This window comes from Bubalus kerabau, chromosome 4 (assembly GCF_029407905.1).
Source record: "Bubalus kerabau isolate K-KA32 ecotype Philippines breed swamp buffalo chromosome 4, PCC_UOA_SB_1v2, whole genome shotgun sequence".
NCBI lineage: Eukaryota > Metazoa > Chordata > Mammalia > Artiodactyla > Bovidae > Bubalus > Bubalus kerabau.
Window position 1 is genome coordinate 169,689,378 of NC_073627.1, and position 13,861 is coordinate 169,703,238.

Consider the following 13,861-nt stretch of genomic DNA (forward strand, 5'->3'; position numbering starts at 1 on the left):
AACATTTTTTCAACTGCTTTTAATATTATTTCCCTGTGAATCACATTTTTAGTTATGTAGATCCTCATATCATTTGCAAACCTCACTCATATGATGCTTTATTTCCTTGTCCTGTCTGCATAACTCAATTAATATAACTTACTGTTAGGTATAGATCTTTTAATCTATTCAAACTAACCCAATACAAATTTTACACAGTAGGTACATTTTCAGAACTGAGTTTTGCTTTCAACTGTAGTAGCTTTCCCTAGCTTAAAATTTCTGGTATCACCCTGCTTTTTATTAGATTTAGGATAGTTTTATGATCATAAATAACAAAAATCAACATAGTTTGGGAGTTGATGGGGGCATCAATTAAATAAAACAAATATTCATAAACATGGAAGACTGGTCAAGAGGGTGACTGTTGGAAGAAATAAGGAAGAGGAGTCAGTGGCTGAGAGGTGGAGACAGTGAAGAGAACCACTTGGGCAGTCAAGATCTTTATCGTACGTCTCTTCACAGTGTTACAGTGAGCTCTGTGCCTTGTGTGGAAGCAGTTATCCCAAAGGATGAGATGAATTGACTGTGATTTTCCTATTTTAAACAAAATCCAGTGTTGCGGCTTCCTTCCCACCCCCCAAAGTCTGAGAAAATCTTTATCCTGGTAGAAGGATCATGATGGAGTTAGGGGGAAGCAGTGGGAATTGAGAGGCAGCTCAGCTCTGCCTTAGGCAAACTCAGTTTTGTTTTTTGTTTTTTTTGGAGGTGAAGCCAGGAGCACAATTGTGGCAATTTCCCCCATTTGCCTTTTCCTGTCCCCTTTTCTGTTGTGTTATTCCAATCTCCTTTCTCCCAAAGCAGTGAGTGGTGGGATTATGACCCAGAAATGGGCTCTCTGTTAATCTTCCAATTCTTGCATTTCTTATTCCAGCTGAGAGAAGGAAGTGAAGCACTTTAGTTTGTGAACCATGGTCATGGTTTTTTCCCACCCCCCATCCACTAAGTTGAGGCCCACAGCTTTCCAAATGCTGGAGAAGGAATTAGTCAGGCTGCTCTCAGCACCAGAACAGTGTTTTGCATGGAGGATAGTAGGTGCAATAGTTACTTTCTAATTAAATAAAAGGAAACTTTTACTGTTACAGATATTGTAGACATGGTGGATCCAGCATGAAGGGGTCTCCTTTACTGTCATTTCTCAGTACATTTGATGTAATCTCATAACATGCTAGCGGCACCAGTCACGAATCCTCTTCTTTTTTCCCTCACAAAATGGCACTACTGGGAAAACATTATTTAGTAGCAAAATATATTTTAATTGAAAAATCATTTTAAGTAACTGAATAAAAATGTATACCAGGAACCTTCCAATAGACAGCAGAGTATGTACATTTTGTGAGAGTGGAGCAGCATCTATTTAATATATTTTTATATAGAAAATACAGGCATATTTAAAAATGGAAACATGTACGAAGGTATGTCACAAGAAATAACAAACTATAACACAAAATAAAAGGGTCAACCCAAAGTAACAAGTCGACTGAAATGAGATAAGACCCAGCACCGTGTCGGAAAGTCTTCACGTAAATTGTGTGATGTCCAGGACTGCCAGGAAGAGATGATCCTGCATTTCAGGAGAGCTGGTTGGTTGTGCGGTGGTTAAAACCCAGTCCTCCTTTTCCTAGAACAAAAAACGAAGATTCAACAGTAAAGAAAGGGGAACAGCTGTTTGGGGGCTGATTAAAACACAATTGAAAGTCTCAGATACCTGGCGTCATCTGTGATGTGGTTTGGATGGATGGGGGTCATTCCTTGAGAAAACGAAGGGACACGGAGAAAAAGTACTAACGTACCAGCACACTGGAGTTTTAGTCCTGGCTCTGTCACTAATCTGCTCTGATAATCTGCTCATCTGTAGAATGAGGGCTTTGGACTTCATGAACCTAAAGGTCTCTTACAGCATGAACTGTCTACGGTTTTTATTTATGGCATTTGTTTAGGATCCATTTTGTGTGCATAGTCAGAGGAAACACAGTATCTTTCCTTGAGGACTGAACAATTTGGGAATAATTCATCAGTAGAGAAGGCTACAGATTGAGGGACTTAATGCCACAGGGTATTTCTCCACCAGCTGTCACGATGCCTGAAAATTGCTGTCAACCAGCTGTGCTGTGCTAAGTCGCTTCAGTCATGTCTGACTCTGTGAGACCCTATGGACTGCAGTCTGCCAGCCTCCTCTGTCCATGGGATTTCCCCAGCAAGAATATCGGAGTGGGTTGCCATGCCCTCCTCCAGGGGATCTTTCCAATCCAGGGATCAAACCCGTATCTCTTAGGTCTCCTGCACGGGCAGTGGATTCTTTACCGTGAGCATCAATTTTTATCTCTTTATTAAGTATGAGGGAGACAATCTTTAAGGCACTCAATCTTGTGGAAGAGAAAGAAGTATTTGTAAACATTTATTGCTTTGATTTCTCAGAAAAGCTTTCTCTCCATCCCATTTCAGGAAATTATATTCCACCTTTCTTTCATCAACGAATTGTCAGTCTCTTCCACCCTTTACCCAAAGGCATGGTAAAAGTTTTAGCAAAATGAACTTTCACATTAGAATAACCCAACCTAGGATCACCATTGACTGATCCATGGTAGGCCCTTGAATTAATCTGGGCTAATGAGTTGTTCTCCTGCAGTTTTAAAATGGGTCAGTACACTGTTTCTGTGGGCAGTGGGTCCTTCCACATGAACTGAGAAGCAGAGGAAAGCGCTCTGCAGCGGGAGGATGGAGAAGATGCTGGAGACAGGAGGTGAGATGGGAGGGGAGAGACTTCAGATGTCTTCAAGACCTCAGTCTGTTTGCCCTCATGCTCAGCCAACCCATATATGGGGTTCCATATGAGGTCCCATTATTGTGATAACAGATTCCTTTCTTTGCTTAAGCCACTTGGAGTTGCAATAAGAGAGTCCTAGCTAATACAGGTCTCCTAGAAAAACCCATCACAGTATAAGGAGACGGGCGTGCTGGGTCTTCTGGGTTGACCTTTCCTTGAATTTGCCATCATTTTTTTTTTATTCCTTTATCAAGCTTTTGAATTTAAAAATCCAGATGTTATTACCTTTATTAATAGCATTTTATTGTTTATTGTTTATAGGGACTTCCCTGGTGGCTCAGATGGTAAAGTGTCTGCCTACAATGCAGGAGACCCAGGTTCAATCCCTGGGTTGGGAAGATATCCTGGAGAAGGAAATGGCAACCCACTCCAGTACTCTTGCCTGGAAAATCCCATGGACTGAAGAGCCTGATAAGTAAGTTATTTCTGGATATCCTCTGGTCAAGAAAAAGTTCCTATAAGGGTAGTTGACTCTTGAATAATGCAGGGGTGAGGGGCACTGACCCTCTGAGCAGTCAAAAATTGGTGGATGATTTTACAATCAGTTGGCCCTCTGTATCTGTGGTTCCACATCCACATATTCAGCCAACTGAAGATTCTATAGATCTATATTGTGGATCTATTGGAAAAAAATCTATATATAGGTTGACTCATGCTGTTCAAACTCATTTTGTTCAAGGGTCAATTGTATTTTGATATTAGGGAACCACACAAACTCTGAGCTTCCTTTATTTATCTGTAAGATGAAGTAGTTGAAACATAAAGCTTAAAGTAAGAATGTTACAAATACTTCCGGTTCCTTTTTGAGTCAAGGTCATTCTTGTTGTTTCTATCTTTGCCTTTTTTTTATTTCCCCAGAAATCCTCTCCAGTTTGATTCTCATTTTCTTAGGTTCTTTCAACTCTGCTCTCAGGTAAAACTATCATTTTTATGTTAGAAACTTCTAAATATACTTGTACAATCCAAATTTGTCCTTCAGGGTTCAATTTTTTTTTTCTCTCTGCAGAGATGCATATACTTGAGTTGATATGAAGAAATTCATTAGCATGAAACAGATATTTTCAATAATTAAGTTTGTATTTAAATAGATTTTTGTCTTGGCTGCTACTGCTGCTGCTAAGTCGCTTCAGTCATGTCCGACTCTGTGCGACCCCATAGACTGCAGCCCACTAGGCTTCCCCGTCCCTGGGATTCTCCAGGCAAGAACACTGGAGTGGGTTTCCATTTCCTTCTCCAATGCATGAAAGCGAAAAGTGAAAGTGAAGTCGCTCAGTCGTGTCCGACTCCTAGCAACCCCATGGACTGCAGCCTACCAGGCCCCTCCATCCATGGGATTTGCCAGGCAAGAGTACTGGAGTGGGGTGCCACTGCCTTCTCCGTTGTCTTGGCAAGTTGACTTTAATAGTCTAATCAAAATTAAGTAAAAGGACATGAAAAAAGAAATACTCTTCAGTTAACTGAATTTTTCACTTAAAAAAATGAATATGGAAATACCCATTTTTTAATGATTCCTATAATATAGAAGTAAATGTACATAATACAAATCTAAGTGATGTAATATAATGATGTATATTAAAAATTTTAAATAGAGCTAGTAATACTCCAACACTGCACTATTTATGAGGACAATGTTATAATATTGAAAATATTTTATCAATGGTATGATGCAGTATGTAATCAAAATGATATGGTACTGGCATAAAAAAACAGACCATAGATCAATGAAACAGAATAAAGAACCCAGAAATAAATCCATATATATATGGTCAATTAACTTATGGTAAAAGAAGTTACCATAAGTTCTTCTTTCTCCTAGGAGAAAAACATAGGCCATAGGCTCCTTGACATCAGCCTTAGCATTTTTTTTTTTTTTTTTTTTGGATTTGCCATCAAAGCAAAGGAAACAAAAGCAAAAATTAACAAGTGGGACCACATCAAACCTAAAGCTTCTGCACCACAAAGAAAAGCATCAGCAAAATGAAAAGACAACCTACTGAATAGAAGAAAGTATTTCCAAACCATATATCCTATGAGTTAATGTTCAAACTACATAAAGAACTTACAGATGTATATGAGAAGATGCTCAACAAGACTAACCATCAGGAAATACAAATTAAAACTACAATGAGATGTCATCTCAAGCCTGTTAGAATTGCTATCATCTGAAAGGCAAGCAATAACAGGCATTGTTGAAGATGTACAGAAAAGGAAATCTTGTGCATTGTTGGTGGGAGTATAAGTTGGTGTAGCCACTGTAGAAAATATTATGGAGTTCCCTCAAAAGGTTTAAAATAAAACTACCATGTGATCCAGCAACTCTCTGGGTATTTATCCGAAGAAAATGAAAACATTAATTGGAAAAGATGTCTGCACTCCCATGTTCATTTTGGCATTATTTACAATAGCCCATACATGGAAACAACCTGTGCCCATCGATGAATGAGCAGATAAAGAAAATTTTCTTTATAAATACACACACACACCCCTCATAATGGAATATTATTAAGCCATAAAAAGAATGAAATCTTGTCAACTGTGACAAATAGATGGACCTTGAGGTCATTCTGCTGCTGCTGCTGAGTCGCTTCAGTCGTGTCCGACTCTGTGCGACCCCATACACGGCAGCCCACTAGGCTCCCCAGTCCCTGGGATTCTCCAGGCAAGAACACTGGAGTGGGTTGCCATTTCCTTCTCCAGTCCATGAAGGTGAAAAGTGAAAGTGAATAGGCTAAGTGAAATGAGTCAGAAAGAGAAAGACAGATACCGTATGATTTTGCTTATATGTAGAATCTAAAACAAAAACCAGAACCAAACTTACAGATACAGAAAACAGACTGGTGGTCGGCCAGAGGTAGAGGTGGGTCGGGGGTTGGGCAAAACGGGTGAAAGGAGTCAAAAGGCACAAATTTCCAGTTATAAAATAAGTAAGTCATGGGGATAGTATATATAACATGGCAATTATAATTAATAATACCACACTGCACATTTGAAAGTTGCTAAGAGCAGATCTTAAAAGGTCTCATTTCAAGAAAAAAATTGTTATAACTACATACGTGGACTTACATAGTTAACTATACCGGGTGATCACTGCACAATATGTACATAGAGAAATACTGAATCACCATGTTATACTAATATACTAAACTAATATAATGTTGTATGTCCATTACACTTCAATAAAAAGTTTATGATAGTTAAACTTTCAAACTATTTTTCCTGTATTTTGGGATAATCTTTTCTCAACTATGATATTTATCTGCTTACAAATGAGAAATCAATTGCTAGAACACATTTTTACATAAATTTTCTTCTAGTCCATTAAATACTGACTATATATACTGTAAAAAATATGGAACAAAAATTTTGACTTTAAAAATAAATGTTCCTTATCATCAATTTCCATACTATTTTTATTATAAATAGGAATGCAAATGAACATCAGTAAACCATATTGAGTTTACCATTTATTTGCATCCTTTCTTATGAAGGGTGCAATCTACCATTCAAGAAGGCATTAACTTGTTTAATTAACCCCTTTCTCTTTGTCAAAAAACTTGACAAATTTGCATGTCCTCCTTGTGCAGAGGCTATGCTAATCCTCTAAAATTGTGTTGCTTCAATTTTAGTATTTGTGCTGTAATAAATGTGTGTTTTTGAGAAATCTTTGTTTTATCTGTCAAATATTAAGTAATACTTCTTCATTTGGCTTTAGTTCAAATCTCAAAATGGATATTTCTGGATACAAAATGCTTACCTTAAACCTGAGATAGCTTCTGGCTCTTGGGGCAACTTAACTTGAATTTCAGTCTTCTCATGTTGTAGATAAATAGTAGTTTTTGGTTGTCTTACCTGGAACAGTCATGTCCTGTCCATGCCGAGAGACAATGGCATCGGTTTGGTCTTACGCATTTTCCACCATTTAAGCAGGGAGACTGGCAGACAGCTGGGATGAAAAATTCATGCATTTACTTAATGAATACTAAGCAATCATGAAGATGCTCATGAAGACACGCAGAATAAGATTTGACTCTGCTCTCTGCTCCAGCTGCCACCATTCCTCATGGACTGTATCCTGCCAGTTGGCTTAATCTCACATTATTATGTGGTATCACCTCCCTCTGTACTTCCAAGCAAGAATCGATCTTTATATTTAAATCCCAGCTTAAGTTCTACCTGCATACTCTGAGTCCACTAATGTTTCTCTTCTTTAATTATTTATGCAACTAATTTGACAGTTTTGAACTGAACATTATTCATATGCTCAATGAGACTGTCGAGCTTTTGAGAGAGCCAGCAATGAACTCTATGACTGATGAAGTCGTTATATCAGATGTTAATTCTTATGACAGTAGATCAGGCACATAGACTGGCTAACATAACAAATGCTTCAGAAGCCCTCTGTGCTTGCTAGGAAATGTATTTCATGGCTTTTACCAACTTTAATTGGAATTACAGAGCCTGGGGTCGAGTTAAAAATGAGCCACTGATGTAACCCTGAGTGAAAGCTGAGAGATTTACTCTACAGCCATCTTTCTCACAGGTCCATAGTCTCAGGGTCAAACTCTTCTTCTCCATGAATCTACTTGTTAAAAAAACCTAAGGACACTAAAAGCAGATGAAGACCAGCCAGTTTAACGTATCAAAGAAAAAAATAAGATACCTGTTAGGAGAAAGTTGGACATGAGAAACATTTCAGTCTCATTATAGCTTGGAAATGCAGGCTTCCCCAGATGAAAAACTCATCTTTGGTGAGAGATAAAGAAACGTCACTTCTTTATCACTCATTCGTAAAATATAGGGAAAACATCAGCAATCCAGGCACTTGATAAGCATTCAGAGAGGATAAGAATGAAAACACCAATCTTTGCTCTTGGTGAGCTTTCTTGACAAGCAAGCCAACAAAATGCACATATTTGCAATATAACAAAAAGGAAATTATGAGATGAAGCAGGGTCAAGAATAGCAAAAATAAAACTCAGTAATCTACAACTAATTCTCCATAGCTGTTTGCTAATATTAGAAAATCACTCCTTTTCAATACCATGATGATTTAGCAGTAACTGACTGTACTAATAATTTTTAAAAATTAATATTTTTCACTTCCCCATGTAAAAGCCTAACACCTTCCTCCTTCCCTATAACATGGGTGACATCAACGTTCCATTCTGGGCACCTTCTCATGCCACCTTCTGCACAGTTTTCTTTTCCTCCACAAAAGTTTTCCAGTGGTGACTAATATCTATCTTTAATGTAGTGTATCTTCTGGGGAGATACATCATCCAAGTGCCTGTCAGACCTCTCCCTTGTGTGTTCCAAACTCAGTGTGTTTTTGCGCATGCATGCCTGCGTGCTCAGTCACGTCCAACTCTTTGTGACCTCATGGACTGTAGTCTGCCAGGCTCCTCTGTCCATGGAACTTTTCAGGTAAGAATAATGGAACAGGTTTCCAGTTCCTCTTTCACAGCATGTATTTTCTTAACTCCTTATCTGTACCTTCAACCTCAACTGCCCTTACTTAACTCTTTATCTGTATCTTCAAACTCAGCCTGTCCTTACTTAACTCCTTATCTGTACCTTCAAAGCTCTTCCTTTTGGGTTCCTTGTCTCAGTAAATGGCACCATCTTCCACTCAGAAGCCTAAACTGGACTCTCCTTAGACCTTTATTTCCACAATAAATCTATAGCCAGGTAGTGTTGATTCATCTATCTTCTCTCAAATATATCCTTTTTGGTCACCATTTCTCTAGATTTCATTGAATATGAAAGTGTTAGTCACTCAGTCATGTCCCACTCTTTAGGACCCTGTGGATTGCAGCCTGCCAGGCTCCTGTCTATGGGATTCTCCAGGCAAGAAGACTGGAGTGGGCTGCCCATCCCTTCTTCAGAGGATCTTCCCGATCCAGGGATCAAACCCAGGTTTCCTGCACTGCAGGCAGATTCTTTACCTCTTGCCAATTCAGGCTGGGATAAGTCTCAACAAGTCTGTTTTTAAGTCTTGCTTTCTGCCCTTTTCTGTACTGTTCCCAAAATAATTTTTCTAAAAGAAAATCTAATCATATGATTTTCCTGCTTAAGTTCCTTTAACAGCTTCTGTGGCTCAGAAGACATAATTAAGTATGCACTGCACTTCCTAATCTGGCTCTGCTTAGCTTTATATTTCACTTCCGGTCATATCCCTCCACGGCCTCTATGGCTTCTGCTCTGGCTCTAGTTAGCTGATCAAGTTTGTGTTACACTTCTATGCCTTTGTCTGGAATGAGCTCCACCTGGGGACTCCTCTTGCTCTTCCTTTGATTCTACACTTGTGAAGCCTTTTCTGAACATCTACTGGAACTTCCCTAGTGGCTCAGACCATAAAGTGCCTGCCTGCAATGCGGGAGACCCAGGTTCGATCCCTGGGTCGACGACTGAGTGACCTCACTTTACATTTGGGGTGGTTTACTCATTTTACTACTGATATGTAGAGAGTTCAATTAGCCTCCAGTCACATACTTATAGGCCATTCTGCTATAGGCCATTCTACATCCCTTCTTCTTTACTAGGCTGGATTCTGGAGAGCAAGATCTCCTGTTTTATACCCTTTTGTATGTTTACTACCTAATGGATGTAAGTGGGATCTTTGCTGAGGTAGCTGCAGCAAAACTGAAAAACATCAAGACTGTATGGCTCATGTCAGGCAGGTGCTTAATGTCAGGGAGCTAAGGAACTAAAAGAAATACAAATAAGTCAGATCAATTGAGCTTTAAATGGCATGTGTGTGTGTTTAGTCCCTCAGTCGTGTCTGACTCTGTGTGACCCTGTAGACTTTAGCCCGCTGGGCTCTGTCCATGGGATTTTCCAGGCAAGAATATTGGAGTAGGTTGCTATTTCCTCCTCCAGTGGATCCTCCTGATTCAGGGATCGAACCTGCGTCTCCTGCATTGCAGGTGGATTCTTTACTGTTGAGTGACCAGGGAAGATCCTTAAATGGCATGGTTCTAGCTAACTGTGTAATATCTAGAGATGGAATGTTAGAAAAGAGATTTCCGTGGTAGAGAGCAAGTTTAGGGATAACAGGAAACTTAGGCAGGCCTTTGGAGGTGAGTTGGAACAGGCAGTAGCCATGTCTTCAGGGGACAAGATGCGACTGGCAGGAAGGGAAGTAAGTGTATCAGCTGTGCTGCTGCCGGTCCACGCAGCACCTCAGGAGGCAGAAGAATCTGGGCTGGATGTGGAGCCAACAAGCAACCATCTCAGGTTCTTAAACAGGGCAAAGATACGCCCAGAGCTGTGTGTAATGGTGTTATCTTGGAAATAGAAATGGGAAGGTTAAGTAGTAGACTCTGGCAGTGATCCAAAGGAAAGGTCTTCTACTAGTTGGTGATAGTGGAGATAGAGTAGGATGCAAGAGATATGGAGTGGGAAGAAACAGAAAGGAGTGCTGATACTGGCAGATGAAGGCGGAGGGCGACTTGAGAGTGTCTCCATCTGGAAGCATGCTGCCAACAGCTACAGAGATAAGATGCCTGGGAAAAGGCAAAGCTGGTTTGCAGGTAGGTTCAGTTTTGTATACATGAGAAATATAGATAAATATGAAGGTTGGGGCTCCACCGCCGGCTCAGTGATAAAGAATCCACCTGCCAACGCAGGAGACATGGGTTCCACCCCTGATGCGGGAAGATCCTGTGTGCCTAGGGGCAGCTAAGCCTGTGTGCCACAACTGCTGAGCCACGCTCCAGAGCCTGGGAGCTGCAACTACTGAAGGCCAAGTAGACCACTAGAGCCTGTGGTCCGCAACGAGAGAAGCCACTTCAGTGAGAAGCCGGAGCACCGCAACTAGAGAGGAGCACCCTGCTTGCGGCAACTAGAGGAAAGCCCGCACAGCGACAAAGACCCAGCAGAGCAAAATAATAAACAAACAAACAAATAAAAAATTAAAAAAAAACAAGGTTGATTTGTGATAAAGAAATACCAAACATTACTTTAAGACTTTCAAATACCCCTTGCTCTAGCCCTACTTTTTCTTTTATTTTTATCTCATTTTGTTTATCCCAATTTTTCTTGAGGTATTTCAAATTGGTTCCTTTCCTCTATAACCAACAGAGTCATAACCAATGTAAGCCATTAAAGGAATCTAAAAGTTGTCTGTGTTTTCCATAAAAGTTTATTAAATAATAAGTGAGAACATGGGATGGTGATATCAGATTTTAAGGGGTGTTACAGGCTTTTTTGAGACTTTAGTGAAAGTTATGAGCCCACTTATGCGGCAAGATACATACATCAGATCAGATCAGATCAGTCACTCAGTCGTGTCCGACTCTTTGCGACCCCATGAATCGCAGCACACCAGGCCTCCCTGTCCATCACCAACTCCCGGAGCTCACTCAGACTCACGTCCATTAAGTCGGTGATGCCATCCAGCCATCTCATCCTCTGTCATCCCCTTCTCCTCTTGCCCCCAATCCCTCCCAGCATCAGAGTCTTTTCCAATGAGTCAACCTTTTAATATACGAGTGAAATGTCATGGGTTCCTACACCACCCAAAGCTCATCTATGGTACTCTAAAATCAACAAGGTTCACAACAGAGCACTAGTGATAATACAATCAGGAGTCAACCACTGTACCATTTCATTTGACCTCTGCCTTTTCTCTGATGAAAATAAAAATGGAGAAATGCAAAAAAAAAAAAAAACCAAAAAAAGAGTTTCAAATAAAAGCTTCAAATTTAGCCTCTGGTATTACATTGTTCCTTTCCTACACTCAGGAATGGCTCACTTTCTGCTTTATGTGGGGTGGCTGTACATCTGATTTTGGGTTTTTGCAACTTTGACTCCCATTTCCCTGACTTGCTTCTTAATAGCCCCTTTCATCCTCCCAAACCTCCCAGTTTGGAGGCTAAATTATATAGTCACTTGAGCCTTAGAGTTCATGACAAGCTCTGGTGTCAGTTGGCCTGCTCTGTTTTACAATTAACCTCACTAGGAAGTGGTATAATTATTATTTACAAGAGGAATAATAAGGGTTAGAGTTAATGCAAAATAAATACAGTGAGTTCTATGCTTTTAACAGTTGCCTGACAATTAGGACATTAAAAAGGTAAAAAAATCTATCATTTTAGACTGTGGGATTATTTAGACAATTACTGAAAAACCTGTCATACACAGGCACTATGCTAGCTACTGAGAATATAAAGATCACAAATATCCCTGTCCACCAGTGGCATATAATCTAGTGAGGGCAGGGAAAGATCAAAATCAAGCAATTAAACAGACAGCAAAGTATAGCGGATAGGCAGGTATTTGAGCATGGGTCGCTATGAGGACATGTTTATCACAAATCAACAACAGTTTGTTACTGTCTTCCATGATAAGGAACCATCTGTTGTTGAGTTATTTCACTTTAACTTCAATTGTATTTATTTAGAGCCTGTTCTTTCTAAAGAGTTACTACGAATTTAGTGATTTAGCTTCATAGAGATTTAAATCAATATTCTTCTGAACTTCTGCATTATGTTTTCTCTACATTCTGCAACACAGAGCAAATGACATGAAGAAGGCTGACCAATGAGTTAACTCAGATGCTCGTATTTGTCATACAACCCTGAGAGGCGTCTCTGAGGTAGACATAGGTTGAGCATTGAGACCACCATTCAAGGGACCATCTTGGGGAATTTGTGAGAAACCCTGATACCCTTCTGTTTTACTATCACCTCTGAATCTGAGTCACACTCATTGGTGTTCTCTAGGGTTTCATGGAGGCCAGGCACCAAGAAAACCAACTATGCCAGGACACCTACCTGTATGACAGCGGGACCCTGTCCAGCCAGGTGAGCAGTCACATTGATAAGGGGCCACACAGCGACCGCCGTTCAGACAGGGAAGAATGCAGATCGCTAGAAAGGAGATCAAAAAGGACTGGATCAAAACCCACACACTCAGACATGATCGAGTGTTCCAAAGATATTTTCCAGGAGGAGTAAAACCTTAGATGACCCACTAGATAACCTTCCCATATATGCTGTGTTTATTAATCAGTACTATTGGGAAAACACAATCCAGAAAGTCAGTCTGGACCCTTAGCCTCGTGTAATGACTCCAATGCCAAATGCACTCCTTCTGAGAGGACACACCGAAATCGATGCCCGCTAAGTGCTTTCTCTTCACAAAATAAGCAGAATGTTTTTCATTCATTATCATTTCAAATTTCCATTACAAATTACATAAAATGCTCTAAGAGGGTTTGGCTGCCTTGAGGTTCTCTTCTTGGCTGTAATTAAATATGAAAATGGCAGTCAAATAAGCTCTTCCGTGGGCTGGTGTGGGCAACACTTTAGTAGCTGCTACCCTTTATTTCCTTGGAGCTGAGGCCTAATGGTGACTGAATCTGGCCTCCCTGACATTCTCCATGGCAATCATTTCTCCTACTAGAAATCACTGAGACTGTTTACTGACTTGGTATTCAAAGCATGGTTCTCAAGACCAAAACACTGGCATTACATAGGACTTAGTTGGAAATGCAGACTCTCAGGTCCTGTCTTGGATCTACCAAATCAGAACCCGCATTGACCCTCTCCTAGGTTGTCTGTAAGCACAGGAAAGCCTGGGAAGCCCTGATCGAATGCACTACAGGCACCTGTTCAGCGAAGCCAGGCCTGTCATGATCCTTGGCATTCTAGCAGGTCACACGTGGAAGCCCTAAGTAGGAAGGTAGGACCGGGGAGAAGAAGAAGGAAAAATTCTCTTCTTTCTGAATCACTGTGAGAACACTTGATTTGGTGAGCAATTAGCATCCTAAACTGATTTCCATTGTATATCTTCCTTTCTAGATTAGTTGAAATACTTACACTTTAAAAAGTTTCAGAATTTCTAATAAAATGTCTGGCCTTAGGAAAAACTGATATAGACCAATGGCCATCATATTAATGACTCAATGTGATTAACATACTCCCAATAATTTTATCCATGTGTATATATAAAGATTTTGAAACAAAGTATAGTTTAGACATTAAAAAAATT

General features: G+C 40.0%; 1 protein-coding gene and 1 non-coding gene across 3 annotated transcripts in view; one reads left to right on the forward strand and one right to left on the reverse strand.

Moving 5' to 3' along the window:
• Positions 1 to 1,271: 1,271 nt before the first annotated feature.
• Positions 1,272 to 13,861, reverse strand: part of SVEP1 (sushi, von Willebrand factor type A, EGF and pentraxin domain containing 1) — a 229,895-nt gene continuing 217,305 nt past the window's right edge. For both annotated transcript variants that reach the window (XM_055579296.1, XM_055579294.1), the window contains exons 46-48: positions 12,643 to 12,738; positions 6,716 to 6,809; positions 1,272 to 1,660 (exon numbers count right to left, since the gene is read on the reverse strand). In XM_055579296.1, coding sequence (XP_055435271.1) covers positions 1,639 to 1,660; positions 6,716 to 6,809; positions 12,643 to 12,738 — 212 coding nt within the window. In that variant the 3' untranslated portion in view covers positions 1,272 to 1,638. The remainder of the gene's footprint in view (positions 1,661 to 6,715; positions 6,810 to 12,642; positions 12,739 to 13,861) is intronic.
• Positions 3,133 to 3,204, forward strand: TRNAC-ACA (transfer RNA cysteine (anticodon ACA)). The gene has a single exon. It is a non-coding gene; the product is annotated as a tRNA-Cys (tRNA).